The sequence below is a fragment of the Silene latifolia genome, chromosome 9, assembly GCF_048544455.1.
Source record: "Silene latifolia isolate original U9 population chromosome 9, ASM4854445v1, whole genome shotgun sequence".
NCBI lineage: Eukaryota > Viridiplantae > Streptophyta > Magnoliopsida > Caryophyllales > Caryophyllaceae > Silene > Silene latifolia.
Window position 1 is genome coordinate 37,605,998 of NC_133534.1, and position 25,505 is coordinate 37,631,502.

The 25,505-nt window shown below is 35.9% G+C and overlaps 3 protein-coding genes across 3 annotated transcripts; 1 reads left to right on the forward strand and 2 right to left on the reverse strand.

Annotated features, from left to right (window-relative positions):
* Window positions 1–10,434: 10,434 nt before the first annotated feature.
* On the forward strand, window positions 10,435–16,294 carry LOC141599603 (protein NLP2-like). Its single transcript, XM_074419670.1, has 5 exons — window positions 10,435–10,806; window positions 11,457–12,666; window positions 13,547–13,594; window positions 13,797–14,739; window positions 15,189–16,294. The coding sequence occupies exons 2-5, from the start codon at window positions 11,782–11,784 to the stop codon at window positions 16,025–16,027; spliced, it is 2,715 nt and encodes a 904-aa protein (XP_074275771.1). The 5' UTR covers window positions 10,435–10,806; window positions 11,457–11,781; the 3' UTR covers window positions 16,028–16,294.
* A 515-nt stretch (window positions 16,295–16,809) lies between these two features.
* LOC141599604 (pentatricopeptide repeat-containing protein At2g17210) lies at window positions 16,810–19,207 on the reverse strand. The gene has a single exon (XM_074419671.1). It carries the CDS (start codon window positions 19,116–19,118, stop codon window positions 16,908–16,910), a length of 2,211 nt encoding a protein of 736 aa, XP_074275772.1. The 5' UTR covers window positions 19,119–19,207; the 3' UTR covers window positions 16,810–16,907.
* LOC141599605 (putative galacturonosyltransferase 3) lies at window positions 19,202–24,551 on the reverse strand. Its single transcript, XM_074419672.1, has 9 exons — window positions 24,155–24,551; window positions 23,619–23,656; window positions 23,464–23,524; window positions 23,029–23,070; window positions 22,812–22,949; window positions 22,470–22,607; window positions 21,930–22,264; window positions 20,588–21,536; window positions 19,202–19,704 (listed from the first exon to the last, which is right to left on the reverse strand). Exons 1-9 carry the CDS (start codon window positions 24,215–24,217, stop codon window positions 19,429–19,431), a joined length of 2,040 nt encoding a protein of 679 aa, XP_074275773.1. The 5' UTR covers window positions 24,218–24,551; the 3' UTR covers window positions 19,202–19,428.
* Window positions 24,552–25,505: the final 954 nt, after the last annotated feature.

The following is a 25,505-nucleotide window of genomic DNA, read 5'->3' on the forward strand; positions in this document are numbered from 1 at the left end:
TTAGTGTGTCTTATCGTGGGTTTCTAGTCAAACCCAAAGTTAAGTTGATTGCAGCTGTGACCTTAAAGTCCTATATGAGGAAGGGATGTCCTCTGATCTTGTGCCATGTGAGAGATGACCGGATAGAGAGTCCGACGGATGAGGAGATACCAGTGGTGGGTGAGTTTGCAGATGTATTTTCAGAGGAGATTCCGGGGTTACCACCGAGGACGGAGATAGATTTCACGGTTGAGTTGTGTACTTGTTGTATTCCTGGATTATATAGATTGTGTGATAAGTACTGACCCCGTTTATTGTTTTAAAAACTGTGGTGATCCATTCGGGGATGGTGAGCAGTTGTTGAACAGGTATGATAGAGATACATGGGCTAGTTGGGATGAGTCATCACTGCAGTTAGAAGAGTCTTACGTTGTTGTCAAAGTTTATGTTTAGTTTTTAGACATTTGATTTTGGAGAACATGTATTCGCATTTTATCAGTTTGGTTTCCGGATTGTAATCTTTCACTTAACGTTATTCTATTTAAACTTCGTTTCGTTATTGTCTTATGATCATCATCGCCTCGGGCAACCGAGATGGTAATGTCTTCATACCTGAGTGGTCCTGGTAAGGCACTTGGAGTATGGGGGTGTTACATAGAGTTTGACATTACTGTCGTGTGACGGTGGTGATAAGTTGATCCCTTAAGGTCATACCTCTAGGGAAACATTCTTAATTGAATAATTAATTAATTGTATGACGATACAAGTTAATTAATTCCTTAAAATTGAACAAATGATTTTGTGAGAATAAATACGTGTCTTATTGTAATTTGATTAAATAAGATTCAGTCTAAGTAATCGAATTGTTTTATTGCTTAGATTAAATTATTGTTTATGAAACAATTAAAATATAGAATGAATTGCCTATGATAAATATAAGAAGTTGTGATTTATAATTCTATGACCCATTTTTAGTAATTGTAATTGTGAATTACTATTTAATTTTGTATGTGATTTATTTCATTTATATAATGATTTTTAATTTGTTAAAAATGCATTATTCAAATGACATGTCTAGTAACATGTCCAATTGTCACACAATACAAATTAACAAATTGACAAAACTTAAAATGGACCCATTTTATATGGGTGTGCCGTGTGAGTGGAGGGAGTTGGGTAAGTTTAGGATTTAATTGGTGCTCTAATTAAGAATTAGGCATAATGATTATGTCCTTTATATACCTAAACCTAGCCCTACACTATGTGTCTTGAGAAGAACAAATGTGTGCAAGCATTGGACACTCTACCCTTGGCAAAACCGATAGCCTCCCCTCCATATACACTGAAGTAGTGTATTTTTTATATACCAATTCATTCTTATTAGTTTTAACTAGAGAAAAACAAAAACCTCTCTAGTTTTTGTTGTTGAACAAAATTAATAAACTCACATAAATCTCTAATATTATTAACATATTACTAGAAGTAGTAATCACTTAATATTAGTATAAGGAACAAATATTAATTTCTAGTATCAAAAATTAATATTTGTATTAAGAAGGATTTCCTTAGTACAATCCTTGGGGAGAGATTCTATACTTGAATCTTGTTCATCTATAAGGAAAGCTCAAGATCTAGCCAAGGTAAGTGACCTTGTTAGTTCCCATATTGCCGAATCAACAAATGTAAGGAACCGATTTTTCTTTACTCTTGTACTCCCTCCAATTTCATTTATTGTTCCTCTTTCCCTTTCCATCCATTTTTCTTATTGTTCCCTCTTTCTTTTTTTTGGACAACTTTGTGTGGTCCAAAATCAATTTGATGTGGGGTCATGTGTATTGTGTGGTCCAAATTTATTCCCTTATTTCTTATGCCAAAAAGAAAGGGGAACAATAAATGAAATTGGAGGGAGTATTAGTTTTGCATGCATAAGATCTTTAACTAATTTTATGACTAAATTAGTTATTCACATATTCAATATGTAAAGTAATGAGATTAATGAATCCCAACAATTGATTCCCATAACTTTGTGCAATTGTGAAATTAATCCCCATAACTTTCAATTGGAGTAATTTGGGCCCATAAGTTTCACATAAGGTGCAATCAAACCACATACAAAATCTCACCAAAATATCATTATATAACACCAGCCATACCAACATGTATATATATATATATATATATATATATATATATATATATATATATAGAGATTGGATTTGGTGATTTTGGTTCTTATGGTGAGTTGTGAGTTGGGGCCTTAGGGGAATCTTAGCCACTAGATTATATTAGAGATGAGTGGCCAAGATCAAATCTTACATGTCATATAAAACCATTGTCATTTACTTATTTTCTCTTTTTTCTAATGTTACTTTTTTTTTTTTACTTCAATTTTTTTTTCTCTTTTTTTTACCTCGTGTTATTATGCTTTTTTTACCACTTTGATTTTTGTTTTCTCTTATGTTTTTCTTTTTTACTCATTATGTTACCTTTTTTTCTTTTTCTTTTTGTACCGGATTTTTTTTTACTTGAAATTTTTTTTACTCTTTTTTTTTACCTCGTGTTATTATGCTATTATTGTGCTTTTTTTACCTGGATTTTTTTACGACTTTGATTTTTTTCTCTTTTTTTCCCCACATGTTATTGTCTTGTTATTGTTATTCATTTGTTATTGTGATGTTATTCCATTTGTTACTTTGATTTTTTTTACGACTTTGATTTTTTTTCTCTTTTTTTTTTTTACCATATGTTATTGTGCTGTTATTGTTATTCCGCTGTTATTGTGATGTTATTCTGCTGTTATTGTGAATTTTTTTACGCCTTTGATTTTTTTTTCTTTTTTTTTACCACGTGTTATTGTGCTGTTATTTTACTATTATTCTGGTGTTATTGTGATGTTATTCCGGTGCCACTTTGATTTTTTTTACGACTTTGATTTTTTTTTTACCACTTGTTATTGTGCTGTTATTCTACTATTATTCTGCTGTTATTATGATGTTATTCCGGTGTCACTTTGATTTTTTCTACCACATGTTATTGTGCTGTTATTCTACTGTTATTTTCGAATTCAGGATTGTTCAGTTCTCGAATTGTTGATCAAGGTCGAAAACAAAGTGACCATGTTTAGGGTCGTGCATGTCCTCGATCAGGAAAACGAGTTCCCCTTCTAAACTCTAACATGAATAACTGTCTAACCAGCACTTCTAAGTTCTACTAGCTTTAGGCTATAGTTCCAAGTCGTATAGAGCACATTAGACGTACTACAACACTTGACTACACACTAGATAACAAAATATACGAAGTTGTCCATATATTTTCCAACAACTCTCAGTACTCCTACCTCTTTGTACATATTCAACAGATCAACAGTGACTACACACTCCCTTTCTCACTCACTTTTCTCTTATCCTCCAATTCCTTAATTTTCCTATTTTACCCCTCTTCCTATCTCTTCATTTACTGAATCTATGCTTTATTATTCCTCGTAATGACTTCAAAATCTTAAAGCGTCTAATTTTGGCCCCACTTTCAGATAAACCTCGAGCAAGATACAACCAGTACGACCATATCACTCCTCTCGACTCCTCATTCTAATCACGTGACACTCGCACCTGCTCCGTCCTCGATTCTCGCACCATCTTGCCCGTCCCTGCTCCCACCGTGCATCTGTGTTGTGTTGCGCCAGAATAGTGATCAGATAAGTCTGCTGATTGATCAAGATCATTCCCTATCATCATAATCAATCGACCTGTCGAATATGTGTAACATTAGCATTAGCTCACCTTTCGAATATGCGTACATTTCACAAATAGTTTGTGAATTTTGCGGAGTTCAAAGTGATATCGAAAAACAATAATCAAATTATCACTAAAACTAAATCATTTTGAACTTCATCACTTCAGCGATCAAACTAGCACCGCGAAATCGCCGAAAAACAACAAACTAAACAACTACACACTACAATCATTTCGAACTTCATCACTTTGACAGTGCTCCACCACGATAACCACCGATTCCTCCTCTAGACCATTTGCCAAAGAGCGGAGTCCACCATTTGCCGTTGACGGTGGTTCTAATAGCAGATCTGCGGCGGTTGATGTCGGAATGTTTGGTGTTGACGGCGGTGGAGATGGTTGTGAGTGAGGAGAGTGAGAAGAGCTTGGAAGCCATTGATGAACTTTTGAAGACAGAGAAAAATTGATTTGGGGCTTTTTGTGTTTTTTAGGGTAAAGGTGATTAAGATTAGTGGAAGAGAAGATGAGGCCATGTTTGAGGTTTGAGATGTGTAACGTGTTTAGGAAAGCAAAGCGCGTGCGTTTATTATGAGTATTAGAGCCAATCTCAGCCGTGTACTTGTACTTATCCAATGGTCCAGATTTTCCAAACTCACAACTCACCGTAAGAACCAAACTCACGAGATCCCGCCTCTCTCTCTCTCTCTCTCTCTCTCTCTCTCTCTATATATATATATATATATATATATATATATATATATATATATATATATATATATATATATATATATATATATATATATATATAAAAGAGAGTTTTTTCGAGTGATATGAGACCGTCCACATCATCAAGAATTAATTTAGGAAAATATAATTTTTGATGTAAAAAATAAAGTGTAGAATCTTTTAATTATTATAATATGTATATTTCCTAATTTATATTCAAGTGATATTTCCAATTTTTATATCAAACTTTTACATTTCATTTGGCAAAAAAATATCCTTAAAAAAATTATGAAAATAATATAATTAGTTTTGTGGTAAAAAAAATGCTATCATTAGAGTATAGATTTCATATTATTTGCACATATTAAAGATGGTGTACTTCTTAATGTGTAAATTTGTGTACTTTTTAGTATGTTTTGTCCCACATTGAAAAATAAGTAGGTGTGGTGAATATACTATATATAAATAGTAGAATTGTCCCATATCGAAAGATTAGTATAAGGTAGTGTGATCCTATGATTATAAATAGGAGACATATTTGGAACTTATGTATCAACCCAAAATTTTTTGAGTCTCATAAATATTGTTTTAAATAGCTCTCTTAAGATTTTATATCATTATCTCTACGATATGATATAAAAAATAAAGTGGAGATTGATTATAACTACCCGTGAAAGAGTTAGATAGGAACATGAACAAGAGAAGCAAAAATCACTTAATATTGGTGTCACATAGGCAACCTATAATGAACAACATTACAACATACACAAAGTTAAAGCACAATACAAAATAAAGGGTTTTACTAATGGTAGTCTCCTAACACAATACAAAACTAAAGATTTTACTAATGGTTGTCTCCTGAATGCACTAATAGAGCGTTAATGATTCGTTATATGTACGATGTAGAGATCCCTATCTAATGATCGAGACTAAGTGGTTTTACCTTCAAAGAAAAATAATATGTATACAATAGTGATTTTTTTAAGAAGAGACATTTACTTCTTGGTATGTTATATCTTTCACATTGAAAAATAATGTAGGCGTGGTGAACATACTACGTCTAAATAATTAATTATATATCTCACATCGAAAGAATAGTATACTGTAGGGTGATTCTATAAATATAAATAGGAGACATCCTAGAAACTTAGGTATTAACCTAAAATTTTTTGATAGAAAAGATATGTACTTCTTAGTATGTTATATGTCCCACATTGAAAAGTAATGTAAGTGCGGTGAATATACTATGTATAAATAGGAGTCATCCTTGAAACTTAGGTATCAACCCAAAATCTTTTAAGTCTCTTAAGTATTTTCTTATAAAGAGCTCTTAAAAGTTTGTAAAAGTTTGTTCTCATCACCTAATAATTTATAAATGGTTGGTAAAAAGTTTATGAAAAATAATCTATAAATGGTTGGTAAAAAATTTATTTTTACTATTACTTTTCTTATAATATGTTATTTGTCCCACATTAAAAATTAATGTAGGTGTAGTGTATACTACGTATAAATAGTATAATCGACCCACATCGGATTACCATAAGGTGGGGTGATATATGATTATAAATAGAAGTAAGAGTTTGTATTATTGTCCCTACAATAATGATTACCAACCTAAATTAATTATCCCACAAATATTAATGGAGAGTACTTGATCATATTATTAAATTTAAATATAACTACTAGATATAATGGGTAGCGATTGTCCGTATTCGGTATTCGAGATCTGGTTGGATGTCGAACTAAGTGCAAAAAAGATAGTGTAATTCTGAGTAAGTTATTTGTCCCACATTGAAAAATAATGCTGGTTTGATGAATATATACTACGTATAAGTAGTAGAATTGTCCCATATTAGAAAAATAATCCAAGTTTAGTGAATATATTACTTATAAATAGTAGAATTGTCCCACATCGAAAGATTAGTATAAGGTAGGGTGATTATATGATTAGAAATAAGAGTTAACCCACGTATATATTAATCTTTTATTTTTTTTGAAAGAGATATTTTAATAACGTAATTTATTTTCGCAGTATATTTTGTAGTCATTACAGTACTTTTTGTATCTAATTTTCCATTTGCCTACCCTTGATTGAAAAATACCAAATCTAATTCTCCCTGTTGTGAATTCTTCTACCTCCTCCCGATATACACAAATTTGTTCAATATAGATGATAATTTTGAGTATAGAACCATATTTACTTCATTAATTGCAATAATATTAATTAAATTCATGATTTCTTGTAATTTTTGTGTCTTTGTTGGTCATTTAGGGTTTATATTAAATATATTTTATGTTGAATTGGTGAGGGATGGTAGAAGTGAGTTGTTGGCTGAAGTATCAACGCCAACAGAGGCGGTCGTTGCCGGCGACGGAGGAGGGTGTCGTCTAAAAGGGCAGAGCAGTGAGGGAGAGAGAGAAATCGAGGGTGTGGAAAGGGCGAGGGTTATGGACTATGGTGACTGGCGATTAGTGTGGTTGGCCGTGGTGGTTTTGGTTGGGCGTCGGTGACTAACGCTGGTGGTTGGTGGACTAACATAGGTGGTGAAAGTGTAGTAAGAAGCATGTAGTACGTTTGTCTTTTTGTTCAATTTCTTTTCCGGTGTACTACGTAGTACCCATTTATTTGTTAACGTCGGCATATACTGGTACGCATACCGGTTACCAACGAAGCCCCTCCTTTGTTGTTGATGACAGTGATATAAAGGTGATTGCCGGTAACGGTTGTAGACTGTATTTATTAATGGACTATTGAGGAAACTTGAGAGAGAAAATGGGATGAGAGAGGAAATGGAAGGGGAAATGAGAGGGGTATAATCGTCAACTATGTACTGCGATGAGTAAAATGTGTACTGCGAAAATCAGCACCCTTTAATAATATGTAAACAAATCATTAGACATAGAATGTAAACATTAAACCCTTATAACATTTTTTTTTTGCATTATAAATAAGTTAATTACCTCGTTGCAACGCACGGGCATTCAAACTAGTACATATAATATACTAAAATCATACGTATTACAAACTAAATAATTAACAATTTTATGTGAATTTTTTTTGAACATACGAATGTAATCCGACCCGACCCGACCCGTCCGAAGGGGGATTGCAGTGGCCAAGTGATCATCGCCCCAGCTGGTAGTCGAACCTGGGACCTCTCAACTCCTGCATTTCTGCAAGCTTCAAGGTTTAACCCGGCTACCACTGGACTAACACCACTTGGTTTAAACATGAAATTATCATCTAAAACTAAATATATAAGATAAAATATATGCTGATAACCTGACCCGATACTGACCCGTTAAAAACCAGACCCGATCTGAAGATGACTCGACATGAACCAACCAGAACCCGTCACTGATTCGACATAACTTTAACCCGATATAACCCGACCTATTTTAATCCGACCCATAACCATAACTACAACTAGTTGTATAATTTGCTAACGATAAACCAATTCTAATGTTTTTAGAATGGGAGGTTAAATCCATCCAATATTAAATGTTATGGACTCGTCACTCATGGTCAATCTAACATGTGGACATGATCTACATGCTTTATTTCTTTTAGGGTAAAGGGAGCATATATGTAGTTTGATAATGAAAACTTGTTATTTTTCATATGTTTACATACTAAAATACTTTCATGATTTAAAGTATTAATTCATCATGTATATTTTTCTACTTTTTTTTTTTCATAGGAAAGGGATATCTCTAAATTATTAAAAGCCCTTTATTTCACTTCTCACCTTAATAATCAAGAATAATGGTGGTCCAAAACGAGCCCAATTTCTCTCCATTTTCTAAAAAGAAATGGAGAGGTAAGTACCTATTAATGATCCGGATCGCATTTTGACAATATTTAACGGTTCTAAATTTACACATAAAATTAAAGGAAAAATGAGAATGAAAGGGGTAATTATTATTTAAATAGATTGTGAAAGGAAATGGAGAAAAAGGAAATAGACGTCCAAAACCTAGTTGGACTAGGAGTATTATATAAGTAATTTTTAACCTGTTTAGGCATCGATTTTGCTAACTTTCCAGCTACTTCAATATGGTTACTCCAAACATGACGTACTTACTATTACGGAGTACTCCCTCCGTTCCACTGATATGTTTACACTTCCTTTATTTTTCCCTCACAAAATAAAGGAAGTGTAAACATATCAGTGGAACAGAGAGAGTACGGAGTATTATTTAAGGAATTGAGGGAGAAATCGAAAAACACACGAAAAAATAATACAAGTAATTTACCTATTTCTATATGGATAAAGATGTGTGTCGCACAATGTAATTTGAGAAATTATGGAAACACAAATTACATTAATCGTGAATAATTGACCAAATAAAAAAGCAAACCGTAAAGTTTATTGTGAGACGACTTGAGAAATGAAAATATAAACCTTAATATATACGAGTACTAGATATAGGTAGAGGTGGAAATTGGGTTAGTCGGGTCGGGTTTGGGTCGGGTCGGGTTATATTGGGTCAGTATACTCTTTTGGGTCAGGTCGGATCGGATCATTTCGGGTCAAATGATGTGTCGAATCGGGTCGGGTCACTATGGGGCCAACGTTTTATCACATTACTTCAACTTTTGTCAATTAAAATTATTTTTTCTACCATTATTTGATTTAGTTACTTCATTATTAAGTCAAACGTATCAATCGAAACACTAAATCACTCTCATTTTGGTCAATATTAAACGTAATCATTGTCGGGTCATCAATTTAATCGGGTCGATATAAGGTCGGGTCTGGGTCGGGTTCGGGTCACTGATTATCGGGTCATGTCGGGTCGATTTCGGGTCACAAAATTCTCGGGTTCTATCCGGTCTTGTCAGGCTTGACAACTCTAGATATAGGGAGTAAATAATACTTCCTCTGTTTTTTTATACTCCTCATTCTCAATTTTCGAGATACTGCTCCTCTTTTCAATATCTTTTAAAATATAAGGAAAAAAACATTATAAAATGTGTACTCATTTGAAAGTTCTTTTCTTAAAGAATTTAATGGTATAATTTTTTTGTAAGTTTGAAACTATTTTATTATTATAAAAACTAAAGTCAAAGGGTCGTCATGAAAAACAAAAACGTCATATATTCAAAAATAAAGGCAACAATAAAAAATTATATTGATAATTAGTACTTCATCTATTTCAATTATTTCTATACATTTGTTGAATATATGAGGGTTTTTATTAAAACAAAATGTATATTGGGTTTCATTGGTTAAAGCTTTAATGAAAATCTCAGAGTTTTTAGCAGAAGTCTTTTTTAGAGTAATCTTTTTTTTTTAAGAGTAATTTGTGTGTGTTAATAGTGATTTAAGATTGTTTTCAAAATTCTAACCTGTTATATGTAAAAAGGGACAATTAACCCAACAAATGTGCATTGGTTAAGTTCACATATACACGAAAATTACCGAGTGTACACCTAGTAAATAAGTAGCGAATACGAGTGACTTCGTCGCCTAAAAAAAATTTTTTTTATGTGTTTTAAATTTTATATTTACTTTTGTAATTTAAAGTACTTAAACTAATTAAATTATTATTTCAAACATAATATATAAATAGTACTCCCTCCACACCTATTTTCACCCCATTTCATTAAAATATACCTTACATATAATAGAGAAATGAGGTGAAAACTTATGTGTAGAGAGAGTAATATTTAAAAAAAATTGTTGATTTATCTTTGACCTAACAAGTATACCCGTTTGTGTAGGGTTTTTACCTTAAATTAATGGATCATAGGTCAAATTTTCGAATTTTTAACCTTGAAAAAGCTAGAAGAGGTGGATCAGATTTACGAGTCGGATCAAAATTTGACGAGTCTATAATCACAAGTAAGGAATTTGATTGGAGAGTTGGGAGTACCAACTAACTAAAAATATAAAAAAAACATGATGTAAGCGTGGGACCTACAGAAGGTAGTCCCCACAAATGAGTAGATTCTTCACAACCATAAAAATACTCCACTAAGACAAATAGACCCAGGAATCTGGATACCCTCTCATCAAAATTACTAAAAAGTTCCTTTGTTTCAAGCATCAAACATATAACATTAAATGACACATTATTAGCAACATAAACATCATACATTTATACCGTCCTTCTTCTTCTTCTTCTTCTTCTTCTTCTTCTTCATGTACTTTCCTCCTAATTACTACTATACCCCATCATCCATCATCCATCATCCATCATCCATCATCCGTCTTCCAGGGAGGGGTAGCACTACATACTTAGCTAGCTTCCCTCTTTAGCATCCATCATCATCATCCACCACCACCATCATCATCATCATCATGTAATGATGAGGATCATCTTCATTAACCCTTGGGGTTTCTCCTAGCTTTTTCCTTACAAAGTTTGTTCCTTTTTCCTTTATTTCCTTTTTTTCTTTTCTTATTTGATTACATCAGCAACTGTCTGATTTCCACTTTATTATATTTAAATACCCTATTTTTTTTAATTAATGGGTTTTTCATAAGTTTAAGATTGTGGGTTTGTTTTGTTAAATGTGCTTGGTCATCTGTTTTTTTTTTCATGTTTATACTTTTATTTAATTATTACTGTTTCTGTGGCACACTTCCGGTCATTTGTTTACCTTTTATATTCACCGTGAGGGGTATTTTTATCAGACGTAAACAAATGATTGAGACAAAGGGATTATTAAAATTTAAAAATTTGAATTGAAATACTTTTCAACTGTGTTATGAGTTGAGTTTATGATACCTGACATCATTGCACTTATTACTCTGAAGAATCTGAGTTTTTTTTTGTTGTATATTTTTGGTTTTATGTAGTTGAATGGTATATGACTTGGCGCAGAAAGATTGCTGCTTTATGAGTTATTTTGACAGTATATGATGGTGATTTTTTTTATTAAGACTTCTGAAATGTAAAGTCAAACCATGGTTTTCATTTACTGATCTTTTCTCAAGTTTCATGCAATTTTAATTACTTCCTGCTGATTATTTACTGGTTTTCTGTCTTTAAAATGCTCTGAAATTGCAGTACAAAGAGGGGACTTACAGTTGAAGATGTGTGCAAAATTCCATCAGTATGAGTTCTTCAAATCATTTGAAATCGATTCGTCTTGGGAATTCATTCATTTGTTCTACATATACAGGCTTCTTTGGTGTTTTGGATCTTAAGTAGAGCAACAAAAACTTCTAAACAAGGGTTTTCTCTTCAATTTACAGTATTTTCCTTCTTCCACTACAAAGTTATCTTCTTCATAATACAGTACTCCTCATAAATCCTTCTCTTTTTTTTGTCCGAAAAGAGACACAAGGCCGGTAAAATTCGAGACCTTACTCTTTCAGTAAGATCACTTAATATGGATGATCGTGGCTTTAATCCTCCAAATCCTTCCATGTTTGGTATGGACTATGAGTTCATGGACCAACTCCTTGATGAAGGATGCTGGTTACAGACAGCAGACGGGTCAAATTTCCTGCAACCCGGCCCATCTACAGCACGGAACTTCAGTTTTCCATCATACCGGGTTCCTAGTTTGACTTATGCTCCTCATGAGAATAGCAGTTCCCAAGAGGAGCCTAATAACCCTTCTCAGAATTCATTTACTCATAATGCACCGAAAGAAGAACAGGTTTCTGATTCACAATCTCAAGATCAAAGGTCAATGATCCCAATAACCAGAATTCCAAATCAAAGCCTCAGTATTAGTTGGGAAGGCGATGAAGTTAATCGAATATTATGGATTGAACCAAAGGCAAGGACTGGACCTTCAACAACTGTGAGAGACAGGTTGATGTTAGCAATCTCGCAGCTGAGTGAATTAAACAGAAATAGAGATGTTTTGATTCAAATATGGGTTCCTGTCAAAAAAGGTCTAAAAAGTTTTTTGACAACAGCAGAACAACCATATTTCTTTCAGCCTAGTAGTGCAAGTCTACTCCATTATAGAGATGTTTCTGAGAAGTATGAGTTTCTGGCAGATGAAGATACTAAACAGGCACTCGGGTTACCCGGGCGAGTCTTCCTTGGCAAAGTTCCGGAATGGACACCGGACGTGAGGCTCTTCAGGCAGGAAGAGTATCCTAGAAGCAAATTTGCTCACCAATATGATGTTAGAGGGTCTATTGCTCTTCCTGTCTTTGAGAAGGGAAGTGGTGATTGCCTTGGTGTGGTTGAGATCGTCATGACTACCCAAGACTTCAATTATCGACCCGAAGTTGAAAGTGTTTGTAAAGCTCTTGAGGTCTCTTCTACCTTATACTTTTTCATAATTACCATCGCTTTAGTCTTTCAGTTCAGTCTAACTGGCCCAAAATCATTATTGTTGTTATGTTGTTTGTTCAATCTTTTGGAAATAGTCCTTTACTAGTAACGGCGAATCTAGAGGATTTTGTTTTAGTGTCCTGTTGACAGAAAATTATATCAATCTTAAAATCTTTAGCTTATGCTTCGGACAATGCAAAAAGAAAAAAAATGGAACCTGGACGCGGCTCCATGTACTAAGAACTGCCAATATGTACTAGTCTTTACTTGAGGCAAGGTAGCGCGCATCTGATCGTCTAAACTTTTCGAGACTCGTCAATGGCGGGTCCTACTCGTCCCATCAATGGCGGGTCCTACTAGTATTCCTCATGGTCACTGGCTTTTGTCAACTATGCCACTAGACTTGCATGTCCCCAGCTTCTGTTGGAGAACAGTTGATTTTGGTTGCATCTGTGGTAGAAACTCACATCAGGAAACATAATGAATGGTTGGCATCCACAAGAGGGCTCAAATTTCTCAACAATCCAAGTGTTTTAACTTTTTGCAGCCATGTGGGTTTTGGACCAACTTTTTTTGTCCATGTATTTCTCTCAGAGATGTACATACAGTTGCAGGATATTTTAATGATCACTTCCACTATTATGCTCCTCAAAAGTCTTATTGACAATTTTCATTCTTTGGAATAAAAATAAATACTTTTGTCTGCGAATTTACGGTCTTGTTTAACTTTCCTCAAAAAACAAGGCATGTCATATGGGTAAATAAAAAAGTAACAGAGTTGAGTAAAAATCACCATTCCTCAGTTTTTTTTTTTTTTTTTATCTGCAGCTCATTTTTTTTTTTCTTTTCTTTTTTTGCAGACGGTTCATCTTAGGAGTTCGGAAACCTTTCACAGTTCCGAGGAACAGGTATTATACACAATGCTAATATATCCGACATTGATCATCTTTCTTTTTGTTGTAAAGGGGCTCACAATGGCAGTTTTCGTGCTGGCGGGTTTCGACTCAGGTCATGAGTACCGCTCCATAATGACTTAGTGAGCTAGTTTAGCTGTCAGTGTCGTCTTTTTCCAGTTGGAGGAACATCACCTTTGTATTTCTCTCATTTCAGGCAGGAAAAGGATTCTTTGAGGCTGTAAGGCTTGAGATTCTAAAAGTATTGAGAATTGTAAGTGACAAACATGACCTGCCTCTTGCTCAAACTTGGGGATCATGCTCCCAACAAGGAAAGGGTGGATGCTGGAATTCTGACAAAAGTGCACCCTGTGTTTCAACCATTGATTCTGCTTGCCTGGTTCGAGATCAACGAGTACTCGATTTCCATAAGGCTTGTTCCGAACACCACCTACTAAGAGGGCGGGGGGGCATTATTGGCAAAGCCTTTGAGACAAACCAGCTATGTTTTGCCACTGATGTCACTGAGTTTAGTAAGGCTGATTACCCTCTCTCTCACCATGCCAAAATGTTTGGTTTGCGTGGTGCAGTTGCAATAAGGGTCCGAAGCATCTACCAGGATTTTAATGATTATGTTTTGGAATTCTTTTTACCAATTCATCTTCCGGAAACAGGGCTGGGTATCCACGGCAGTATCTGGCAGACAGTTACAATGGCAGTACAGGAAAACTGCAGGAATATACAGTTCATTATGGACAGTGATTATGAGCCACAAACCTCATTTTCAGGCAAAAAGACATCGGAAAATGAGACCTCTTCCTGGTTTTCACACATTGTGGAGCAACGCAAAAAGGGTAAAGAGGTGGCTGTTTCATTGGATTTTGGAGAGGAGGAGCCTACCAAAGAGTTTAAGTTTTCGACTCAATGGAGTGATAGTGAGCCAAATTTACAATTAGGGCAGGTTTATTCAGACAGTGGAAATGTTAAGCAAAGTTCGAAGTCTGATGGTATCTCTGGTGTATCGTCTGGAGGCCGATTTCCTCTTGGATCTAGAAAAGCTGGCGAAAAGCGCAAGACCAAGGCTCAGAAAACCATTAGTCTCCAAGTACTAAGGCAATACTTTGCTGGCAGCCTGAAAGATGCTGCAAAAAACATCGGAGGTAATGCTTTCACTTCACTTAAATCTCCTAACCAATGGAATAATGCTTGTTTTCTGTGAATTACCTTTTTGAAGAAAATGCGTTGACGATATAGAAAGAAATCAGATGTACTATTATTTAAATCCTAAAACTGATTGGCAATAGAAGAAGTGGCAACAGAGTACTCTAGAGTCTAGACTGATATAAAATCAGCTTTCTCTCTTCAAATGAAGAGATATAGAAGAAGTGGTCTATTGCCTGAGAAATTTCATGCTCTCTCATGAAGCTGACCTATATTACGAGGTGACTATTCATGGTTCCGGTTTTTAGTGGGTTTGTGGGTATATTCCTACGTCGGTACATGGATGAGGATTTTGTCAACCTGGGTTGGTCTGGTGTTCTGCTAATATGTGACCTCTTTCAAAAGACTAACTGGATAAATTATAACACAATGTCACACTCATTTGCAGTTTGTCCTACTACTCTGAAAAGAATATGCAGGCAGCATGGAATAGCCAGATGGCCTTCAAGAAAAATCAAGAAAGTGGGTCATTCTCTAAAAAAGCTTCAGCTCGTAATCGACTCGGTTCAAGGAGCTGAAGGCTCTATCCAACTATCTTCTTTTTATACCAAATTTCCAGAACTGAACAGTCCAAACACACAACTAACAGACAACACCCACATTCCTCTTCCCAACTTGAATGATCAATCCAATTCCAAACAGCAGCCCATTACTCAGGCTGAAGGCTGCATTTTCAGTTCTGGTGCTACTACTTCGAACTCCGCTTCCACTTCTTCCAGTCACACCTCTACTTCCAGTCATTGCTTCCCTAGTGGGCCCAAGGTTTCATCCCCAATTCTCTCCAATCCCTCTGAAGATCTCTCTGGATCCCTTAAGAGGGCCCGAAGTGATGCCGAGTTGCAACTTTTAGCTAAAAAAGAAAACAATCAAATTCTAGAAAGAACCCACAGCACTAAAACCTTCACTGACCATCCTCCTTCTAAAACTTGGCCTGTTTTCAAAGCTAAAGCTACTTTCGGGGAGGAAAAGGTCCGATTTACAGTCTTACCCAACATGGGCTTCCACAAATTGCAGCAAGAAATCGCCACAAGGTTCAATCTTGCGGATTTGAGCAAAATGGGTATCAAGTATTTGGACGATGATCGAGAATGGGTTCTCTTAACATGTGATGCTGATCTAGAGGAATGTATAGATATACATAGATCATCAGGAAGCCATACAATTAGGCTCGCTTTATCACATTTTACGAGCTCAGGCGGTTCTACTGGTAGCAGAGGTTTTTCCTAACTACAGATTGCCGGAATTTTAAGGCCTAGGGAACTTTGTTGTTCCCAATGTATTGTAGTCTCTGTTATTATTCTTGCCAAAAGTCACAGTTATAGTAGGATTTTTTGTTCCAACCATGGAAGTGGTAATTGATATGGTTTTAGTACATTTCTTTACCCATAATCTTGTATTCTACATGAATATTTTGCGGATCATGGTTTTGTAATTGACATTGTAAAAAAATGCAATGATTAAACTTTTGACTATTAGGTTTATGTGCAACAAAAATGGTGAAAATATTTTCTCGACTAGTGGTGGTGAGGAAAAGAGTGGCTATCGCTACCATAACCCGACGAGAAATTGATTAGTCTAAGATTTTTCTCTATCGTCTCTAAATTTTAGAATTGGCTTTCTCTCGGTTATATTGTTTAGTTCCACCTTTCTCAATTGCATTTTCCTCGACTGCATGAAGTATCAGAGAAAACTGGTGGTACTTACAAGCAACTCCGTCCCTTGATCGAAAAGAGGGGAAATTGGGACAACGCTAATTCAAGATCAATGTACAAACTAGTTGTCAAGTTTTGTCAATAGTTCTAAATCATAGACCCATAATAATTACGAAGTAATACAAGAAAGCACAAGACAATGTTAATTTAACTGTATTGAAGAGATTGCTCACCTTCTAGCCTTTCGTCCTTGTGCACTATTCTCCCTGGCATGGACAATATATAATGTTCGAAGAAAGCTTCCACAGCAATAGACTATTACTCTCTCTATCGCAAAATCATCGATGTTTTTTCCGTATTAGTTTGTTGGGAGCCGAAAAGTACACAGGTAACTAAAGGTTTTTCCTTCTTCTGGCATAGAGTGGTTACCAAAGAGGGGGCATTTTGATCATTACTTACCCTTCAATGGCTTCTTCATGTGTGTCGTCAATGTGCATACATCTGTGCAGCATCTCAATAACACAGACACTTTCAGTAGCCTGTGGCATGGATTTGTCTCCTGCCACAAACTTGACCACCCTATCATCTACCCGAATTAAGCTATAACCCGCAATGACTTGGACTCCTCTTTCCTTGACCATACGTCTCACTTTCGCCACATTCATCCATGACCCGGCACTAGCGTGCAAATTCGAGGCTAACAAGTAACCGGACGACTTGATAGGTTCCAAGTCGAGAACCCGAGAAATTGCTCCTTCGCCGATCTCTGCTTTTTTGTACCTAATACATGAACTCAATATTGCCCCCCAAATACTTGCACCTCCCTTTAGTTTTTCAGGCATGATTTCAACAAGTTCCATAGCATTTTCCAAATTTCCTGATCTGCTCAACATGTCAATCACACATGCGTAATGCTCTAAAGCTGGTTCAATTCCAAGATCTTCAACCATCTCTTTGAAGAAAGATAGGCCTGAAGAAATCAAGCCGCCATGACTGCATGCTGCCAAGACTGAAAGTGCTGTTATAGGGTTTGGTTGTATGCCATGAGATTTCATTTCAGTAACCAGAGCTAATGCATCTTTAGCTCTGCCATTCATGCCATATCCTGAAATCATAGTGCTCCAAGACATGATGTTTTTCTGCCTTATTTGATCAAATGCCTTTCTTGCTTCTTCCACTGCCCCACATTTAGAGTACATGTCGACAATGGCAGTCCCCACAGATGTGTCGGTGACAAATCCATTTCGAATAACAATACAGTGTACCCATTTTGACATTCTCAGTTCGGAAGAGACTGTACAAGCTTCGACTAGATTCAAGATGACGACTTGGTTGAACCGCTTTGAAGAGTTGACCAATTCTCGGAATACAGCAATGGCCTGATCGGGCATGCCACAATAAGCAAACCCACCAATCATTATTGCCCAAGCAACTGTTTCCCTTTCATGTATTCTTTGGAACAATATCCAGGCTGGCTCAATGAGATGACACTTAGCATAAGCATCAATTAAAGAACAAACAACCAAAGGGTTTGATTCATAACTTCTCCGAATTATACTGCTATGAACTAGTTTACATTGAGATGGATCAGAAAAATGCTTGCATAAGTGAAGAAAGTTCACAAGAGTTACTTCATCTGTTTCGATTCTGGCCTGTGCCATTGAATTAGCTACTCTTAAAGCTTCTGAATGCATCCCATTACGAATCAATCCCGACAAGAGCGAATTCCAAGACACTGCATTCTTGACTGACATCTCATAGAAAACTTGTAAAGCCGAGTTTGAATCATTACACCTCGAATACATATCAATTGTAGAATTTGAAACAAATACTTCGTCATTATGACCTCTGGATACAACGTACGCGTGAAGAGATCTTCCTAGGTTAATATCTCCGAGATTTCCACATGCCTTGAGAACACTAACCATAGTCATTCCATCTGGGCCAACTTTCATGTCTTTAAATATCTTCAAAGCACGCAAGGGCTCATCGTTCTGGGCATACCCCCCAATCATCATACTCCAAGAAATGACATCTCTGTCATGCATTTTATCGAACATCTGGTGGGCAGCCTCCATATCAACATCACAATACATGCTCAACAAACAGTTCTGTAGCGAGATAACGTCCAAAAACCCACACTTCAGCAAATACCCATGAAATTTCCTACCACCCTCAAAATCTCGGAGAGCACGAAACGCTTGAAGTACAGATACAAGTGTAGAAACATTTGGTTGGAAACCCGAAACTCGGCCCTCGTCAAGAAAAAAGAGCCCATCTTTTAGAAGACCATGATCAAGGTACCCATGAATCATAATGTTCCAAGAAACAGAGTCTGTGTTAATCATGTTCTGGAAAACGGATAACGCCAAACTGGGACAACCCCATTTCATGTAAAAGTCAAGCGTTGAGTTCCCCATAGAAATGAAGGAGTCATATCCCTGCTTGATTGAACAAGCGTGCATTAACTCACCATGTTTGAAAGAAAGTTTAGAACTTGCTTTCATAACTGCAGGGAAGAGTGTAACATCAGTTAATATAATGCCGGACCGTCTCATTGTGATATAGCAAGAAATAGCTTCGTGCCAGTTCGAAGTCGATAAACATTCCTTGATCTTCAAACACCATTCTGGTAATCTCATGCTAGAACAACCGGGTAATCTCATCGTAGTTAACAAGTAAAGAAATTTGGGGAACCAAGAAAGGAGAGAGAGACTATCTGAGTATATATGTAATAGAAAGAATCAAATTTCAATTTCAATTAAATTTTATTCTTCGTTGTGGCAAATGAATCTATACAGATACAAACAATAATATATGAGTAAAGGGCAACTGTTTTTTTTTTTTTTCACAAGAATGTTACAACGGGTTGAACACTGAGACCTATTGAATCAAAGAATATTGAAAGGGAAAGTGAGAGTGACGACGTCTGTTAGTATTCTCCTATGAGTTGTGCTTCCAATCTACAAGTAGGAATTATTCTGCGACATTGCAGAGTTGAAGATATGGGCTATGGAACATGACATATCTGGACCAGTATGATTTGTATTTGGCGATAGCGAGATCCAACCACGGTTTATAGTTGCCGTTGTAATGGACAACAGCAGCATTCTCTATAGCTGTCTGATTGAGGGCAGGATCGTAACCAAGCCCCAGAACGTGCCAGCTCCGGTCTAGTGGATAGGTTAGATTGTAGAAAGTGATAAGTCCAGGAGGTAGTGTGCCTAGTTTCCACAGAGTTCTGTCCTCGTTCTGCAAAATCAGTCATACATAGATCAGGGTACTTGTATAGTTGTATGCAAGTTGTTAACCAAAATTTCAGGACGAAATAAAAAGCAACTTGGACCATACGTCCATACCCAAATTTTTTATTACAAATTTCTATTTACGATGGTTGATTACTACTTCCTCCATTCCATTTATATGCCCCCTTTTGACTTAACAATCAACTTCGATCGCTATTTTCCCACAATATGCAATAGTTACTTTTTAAAAAATAGTACCAATATAGTTTGGTTTGATAAATCTGACTAATTGACATTGCACTTCAATATATATTTCGGGAGATTAAAGATCAAAGTTGATCAATAAAAAGAGAACAATATAAATGGGATAGAGATAGTACTAGACATGATATACGAGTATTTATTTAGGGAATAAGAGATGAAAACCCACTAATGTAATATACAGATCACCCTCCACCGTCAAATGAAGCATAAAAGAACAGAAATTGTTCACATCAATTAAATTGCACAATAGCATTACTCTGGTCCCTCAAACACTCCCACCTACCGCGAGGCAAGAAAGGTCGGATGTACGGAGTGTTCCTCATGACATTGAGAGACTACTTCCGAATGACTCCTGAATAAAATTGAGTTGACAGACAATGACAAAGGCAAAGTATAGTTGATCTTTGGCTCCATGGGAATCAATAAATGTGCGTATAAACATTGAAGGATGGAAAATTCTCTCTATGAAATTGGCACAATTTGTTATTTGTAATCTAAAGAAGGGGTTATAATCAAGATGGGCAAAATAATATTAGAACCTACAGCCAAAAAAATCCGACAACAAAGCGAGGTGGAAAGAACATCACTGAAGAGGGACAAAAGATGGAAACAAGAGGATGGCTTACCAATTCCTGCCAGTGATGATATATTCCTGTAATGTTCTGCTTCTTCCACTCCTTCAGGTCAAACAAGTTCATGCCATATGCCCAGCCACAAGCATTGGGATCAAAGTTCTGAGAGATGAGAGGATTGGAGAAGTTCAAATACTTGTCAAACCTATGAAAGCTTTCTTTACATGTCTCCACAGCACCATTTACCATTCCTTTCATATCAGTAGACCAAAGTGGAGTCAAGTCCTTTTGCACAACAATATCGTCATCCAAAAACAAGATCTTATCCAACTTAGGATATACTTCCGGGAGATAGAAGCGAAGATGGTTCAACATTGACAAATATTTTGGATTTCTGTACTTGAGCTGGTCTGAACCTGTGGAAAGAGCTGAAGGATTATTATTAACCTTGAAGTAAAACTCTTTCATCCGAGATGATTCAAGCTGACGAAGTACAGGGCAATATGAAGAATTAAGCCACTTGAAATCATCGATGTTCAAAACTTCAACAGTAGCATTGTCAGGAGGATTGTCGAAAAACCACATTTTCATGGCTGCAACATTCAGCTTATCTGTCACAATGTGGAAAACATGCTTTTCTGGTTCATTTGCATGCACTATTGTGGAATTCACTACCACTGCTGTTGCAAGTACGTTATCTGAAAATATTGCATAGTGATAAAGAGAAGAATCTTCGAGTTTATCTTTCATGTAAATGCCTTCTTTGGCACGGCCAGGTAAAAAATAATTAGCTGTAAGAAGTTGACTGAAGCAATGCAGTGGCTGAGGAATCGTCTTTGCAGCTAGTTGAATCAAGAATGCGCTCTGCTTTTTCAGAGCATTTACATTATCTTCAGTTATCTGGACCATTGCTCTTAATTTCCTTGCCAGAACTAAACAATCATGCAATTTCTCCTTTGCTAATGAAAGCATCTCTCCCATTGTCATTGCCTGATCAAGTGCACTGCACAAGAAAAACCTCAAACATGATGTAAAATAAAATAGACACAATCATTTCTAAATCAAGTAATCTCTTTTATTCTCTAGAAACCTCACTTTCCTTTCAAGGCCGATTCAACAGAATTATCCCGTTTATAAATTTGGCAAGTAGAGCCTTAATCCCAAATGATTTGGTGTCGGCTGACATGATTTGGCAAATTCTTGTATCTAAAGAGTATTTTACCTTCACAATTTGAATCAAGCTAAGACAAATATCTTACAGGGCTACGGCCAGCCTAATTAACTTTATAGTTATTGTATCCTTATGGCCTATGGACTTGCTCTCCTAAATATTTGTGCCAATAGCAGATGAAGCTAATCCAAAGAATGAGGAGGGAGGACATCAGACTATCATTACCTTGATTGAAGATCAGCATCAGAATTTGCTTCTCCAATGACCCTTGTACTCTCTTTAGTAGCTTTCATGAGGGACTCATAGAGAATGCTTTCATTCTTAGCTTTAGCAATGGTTGCATATGCTTTTGCCATAATAATCTGATCACGCATAAGTTTTAAGGTCGAATCAGAGTTTGGGTTTTCATAGTCTCTTCTCCAAATGCTATACTTCCCCATGTATGTAGTATCCATCTCCTCAGCACGTTCAATGGCTGCTTTTTCCATCTGTTCATTCATCTCTTTATCTTCCTTCATCAACTCTGCAGCCCGGAGCTCCCTCCTTTGGCGCCTCAATATCTGAGACGCCCAAATGAAAACAGTAAAAAAAATGGAGCACAAGTAAACAGTAGCAGGCTTACTAACATTGTTCCCCCCACCTCATCACCTTAGAGAAAAAATGAACTAAATGCTTTCAAATTTGTATTTTATAACTCCGTCCATTCCTTCCCAACCTCACCATTGACCATCCTATAGAGAGTGAGGAAAGCATCATTTAAACTACCTGACGTTGGTGCTTGATTGGATCAGAAGAAGAGAAATCTGAAGACATATTTGCGCGTTCTCCAGTGATATTTGCCTTTATATTATGCTCAGGACTATCTTCTTGCCTAGGAATAGGCTCGAATGAGTCCTCTAGTTTCTGGAAATGTAAAACAGCAAACATTGCAATGAATTTAAAATTGTAAAATAATCTGTAATTTGCAAACCAAATAGAAACCATTTCCAAAATCTAGATGATGTCGAAATAATCAACCAATCTGCAAATACTGAACTTAGGGAACAAATATAACAAGCATGGAGATAGTCCTTTCGGTACTGTAAATTCTCTACTAAAAAAAATTACCGGGGAACTGTTTGTGTGATCGTCTAACTGGCTTGTAGGAGTTTGCCAGACCCAGGAAGAAGATAGATCTCTTGCCCTGACTGAACCAACCCGAACAGCCCCAGAAGGATGGCTATAAGTAACCATGATGTCTATATCCTACAAATTTGCAGTGGAAGAAAATCAGTGACAAGTCATGACTCATGAGACTCAGTTTGCTAACACCACCAGAATATACCTTGAATTCATCAGGGAAAGCAGGTGTTGAAACAAGTCGATCCTGCAGAGGCGAGTATAATATTCAGTTCAGAACCTCAAATACATTTGAAGCTCAATCAAGTATCTCCGAATTATGGTTAGCATATCGAAAACAGAAAGAAAGTTTAAACAAGTCCATTCTCATAATTAGTGGCCGCATCAAGGCAGAAACAATTCCAAACAAAAGTACGGCATATGACAAAGTAGACGGAAACCAAATAGAGGAGTGTGATCCAGATATTATTCTGTTGCGATTCCTAATTGGATGGTAATAAGGTACAAGGAGTAATGCAACATGCCCAAAACTAAGTCAACTTTTCAAAATAAGCTACAGTGGTTGAACAAGGACATAGATAAGTGGATAACTCATTAACAAACAATAGTGTAAACTCGGAAAGGAGAATGGACAGTAAACCTTTTTTCTGTTGCACTGCTCACAATCATAAAGAAGAGGGTATCCTCTACGATCTCTTTGCCTATAACAACCATAAATGCCAAAATTTCATCAACAGAGCAACGCAAAGCAATAAAATGACAAAATTTATAACTAACTAAGCATGATCAACTTACATCGTCTGAGCTTCAATGAGAATACTCCCTGTAACAACCTGCAAATATGAAAAAGCTGTAATTCAACCCTTCCAATCGACAATAACCCAAAAGGTCTATTACTTCCGGCATTCCATTACAAATCTACCTTACACTTACTCGGCTGCTAGTATCAGACATGACACAATGTCGAGCATCAGACCGCTATTTTTCGACTAAATTTTAGTATCAACGTCTGATTGTCGGACATGTGATATAACTGCCAAAGTAAAGTGTCGAAGTAAGGTAATCCAAATTATTGTTCTTGCGGAACTATCAAATTATGCAAAAAACTAATTAAAGATAACGATTTCTTCAAATTCAACGATCAATTCAGATCAATTCTAATCAAATTCCGACAAAAACAGCCCCAAATATTCCACAAATAAACATCAAATTACAACATCAATGAGTAACTGACGTTAACTATAACGCAATCAAACGAAACTAAATCTCACAAAATTCATAATTAAAAAACAACAAAATACGGAAATTAAACAGAAAGAGAGTGAAATTACCAGAGAAACGCAAACAATAATCGCGAAAATGGAAGTCGAGAATCTCCTTCGACGAGGCGCCATTGTTAGAGAATCTCTAGTGTATATTCCGCATCATTTATTTACAAGAATTAAATTGAAAATGGAAAATGAAAAATGAAAAGGTTAAAATTGTGGTTTTGTGCAGTTTGATTAATTAAAGATAGTGATGAAGATGGAAGAGTGAGTTTAAAGGTAGGTGAGTAATTAGTAATTAGTAATTAGTGGGAAATTAAAGTAGTAATCTCCTTGAGAGGCACCATTTTTTTAAGAGAATCTCCCTAATTTTTTGTTTGTTATTGTACTTTTATAACACACAGATTGTGTGTTTTACTTTTGCCTCATTTGTGTCGTTGATTTTCTTGATTTCATGTGCTTTGAGTCGAGTCAGTAATTAGTGCCATCAAGTTTGGACCTTTTTTTCATTTTCCTTTCACAATGGGGACATGGACTTTCACAAAAAAAGAAAAAAGGCTTATTGTGAATTGTGGCCGCTAACACAAATTCTTGTTTAAGACAGAAGTATCCATTTTAAACTTACGACGGTGGAAATATGCTAGATGAGAAAAATAAAAATAAAAGAAGCCTAGAGATGAACAAAATATTCCGTAGTTGTTTCAACTCTCATCCATACAAGTGGGACATTATTTGAATCCGTCTTAAGAGGGACAAAATGGGTCGCTAATTAGTTTATATGATAAAATTATTGAATGGAAAACAAATTTCAGCGAAAGAACTTTATTTGTTTATAAGTGGGACATTATTTGTTTGCTTTCGATTTAATTGATATACTTCTCATAAGTAAAAAAAAAAGTTGGAAAAATATTTGAGACAAAAAGAGATTGAAAATTGAAAATTTTAGGCGACTCTTAAGTAACTTGAGAAAACCCGGAAAACAAAAAACCTTGTTTTTCTTAGAAATGGAGTCTCTCTACTAACCATCGTTGCATTATTGGGGCCGGTAATGCTCATGACTTGAGTTGGTTTAAATACCCGGTGGCTGGTGCGGTGTCAAAGCAGTGAGGATCCTCTGTCCCACTTTTGTGTCCCATTCCGTGTCCCACTCCATACACATTTTGACACATCAATACATTACCACATTTATTGTGTATTTTTTATTTGCAACAAGTGATGTGTCAAGATGTGTATGGAGTGGGACACGGAATGGGACACAAAAGTGGGACAGAGGATCTTCACTGGTGTCAAAGGGGAAAAAAATTGAGCAAAAGAACTTTAGCTCTTAAAACTAATGTGGCCTATGTGGGTACAAAATGCATAACCGGCTAACCTTATATTGGTGTGATTCAAAGTGATGTTTAAGGCAACACATTTT

Coding starts and splice junctions, on each gene's coding strand:
- LOC141599604 (XM_074419671.1), bottom strand. CDS start 19,118: ATGAGATTACCCGGTTGTTCTAGCATGAGATTACCAGAATGGTGTTTG.
- LOC141599603 (XM_074419670.1), top strand. CDS start 11,782: ATGGATGATCGTGGCTTTAATCCTCCAAATCCTTCCATGTTTGGTATG. Junction 12,667..13,546: donor GTGTTTGTAAAGCTCTTGAG/GTCTCTTCTACC, acceptor CTTTTTTTGCAG/ACGGTTCATCTTAGGAGTTC. Junction 13,595..13,796: donor TTCACAGTTCCGAGGAACAG/GTATTATACACA, acceptor CTCTCATTTCAG/GCAGGAAAAGGATTCTTTGA.
- LOC141599605 (XM_074419672.1), bottom strand. CDS start 24,217: ATGGCGCCTCGTCGAAGGAGATTCTCGACTTCCATTTTCGCGATTATT. Junction 23,657..24,154: donor TTATTGTTTGCGTTTCTCTG/GTAATTTCACTC, acceptor TCATATTTGCAG/GTTGTTACAGGGAGTATTCT. Junction 23,071..23,463: donor AGCAGTGCAACAGAAAAAAG/GTTTACTGTCCA, acceptor TCGCCTCTGCAG/GATCGACTTGTTTCAACACC.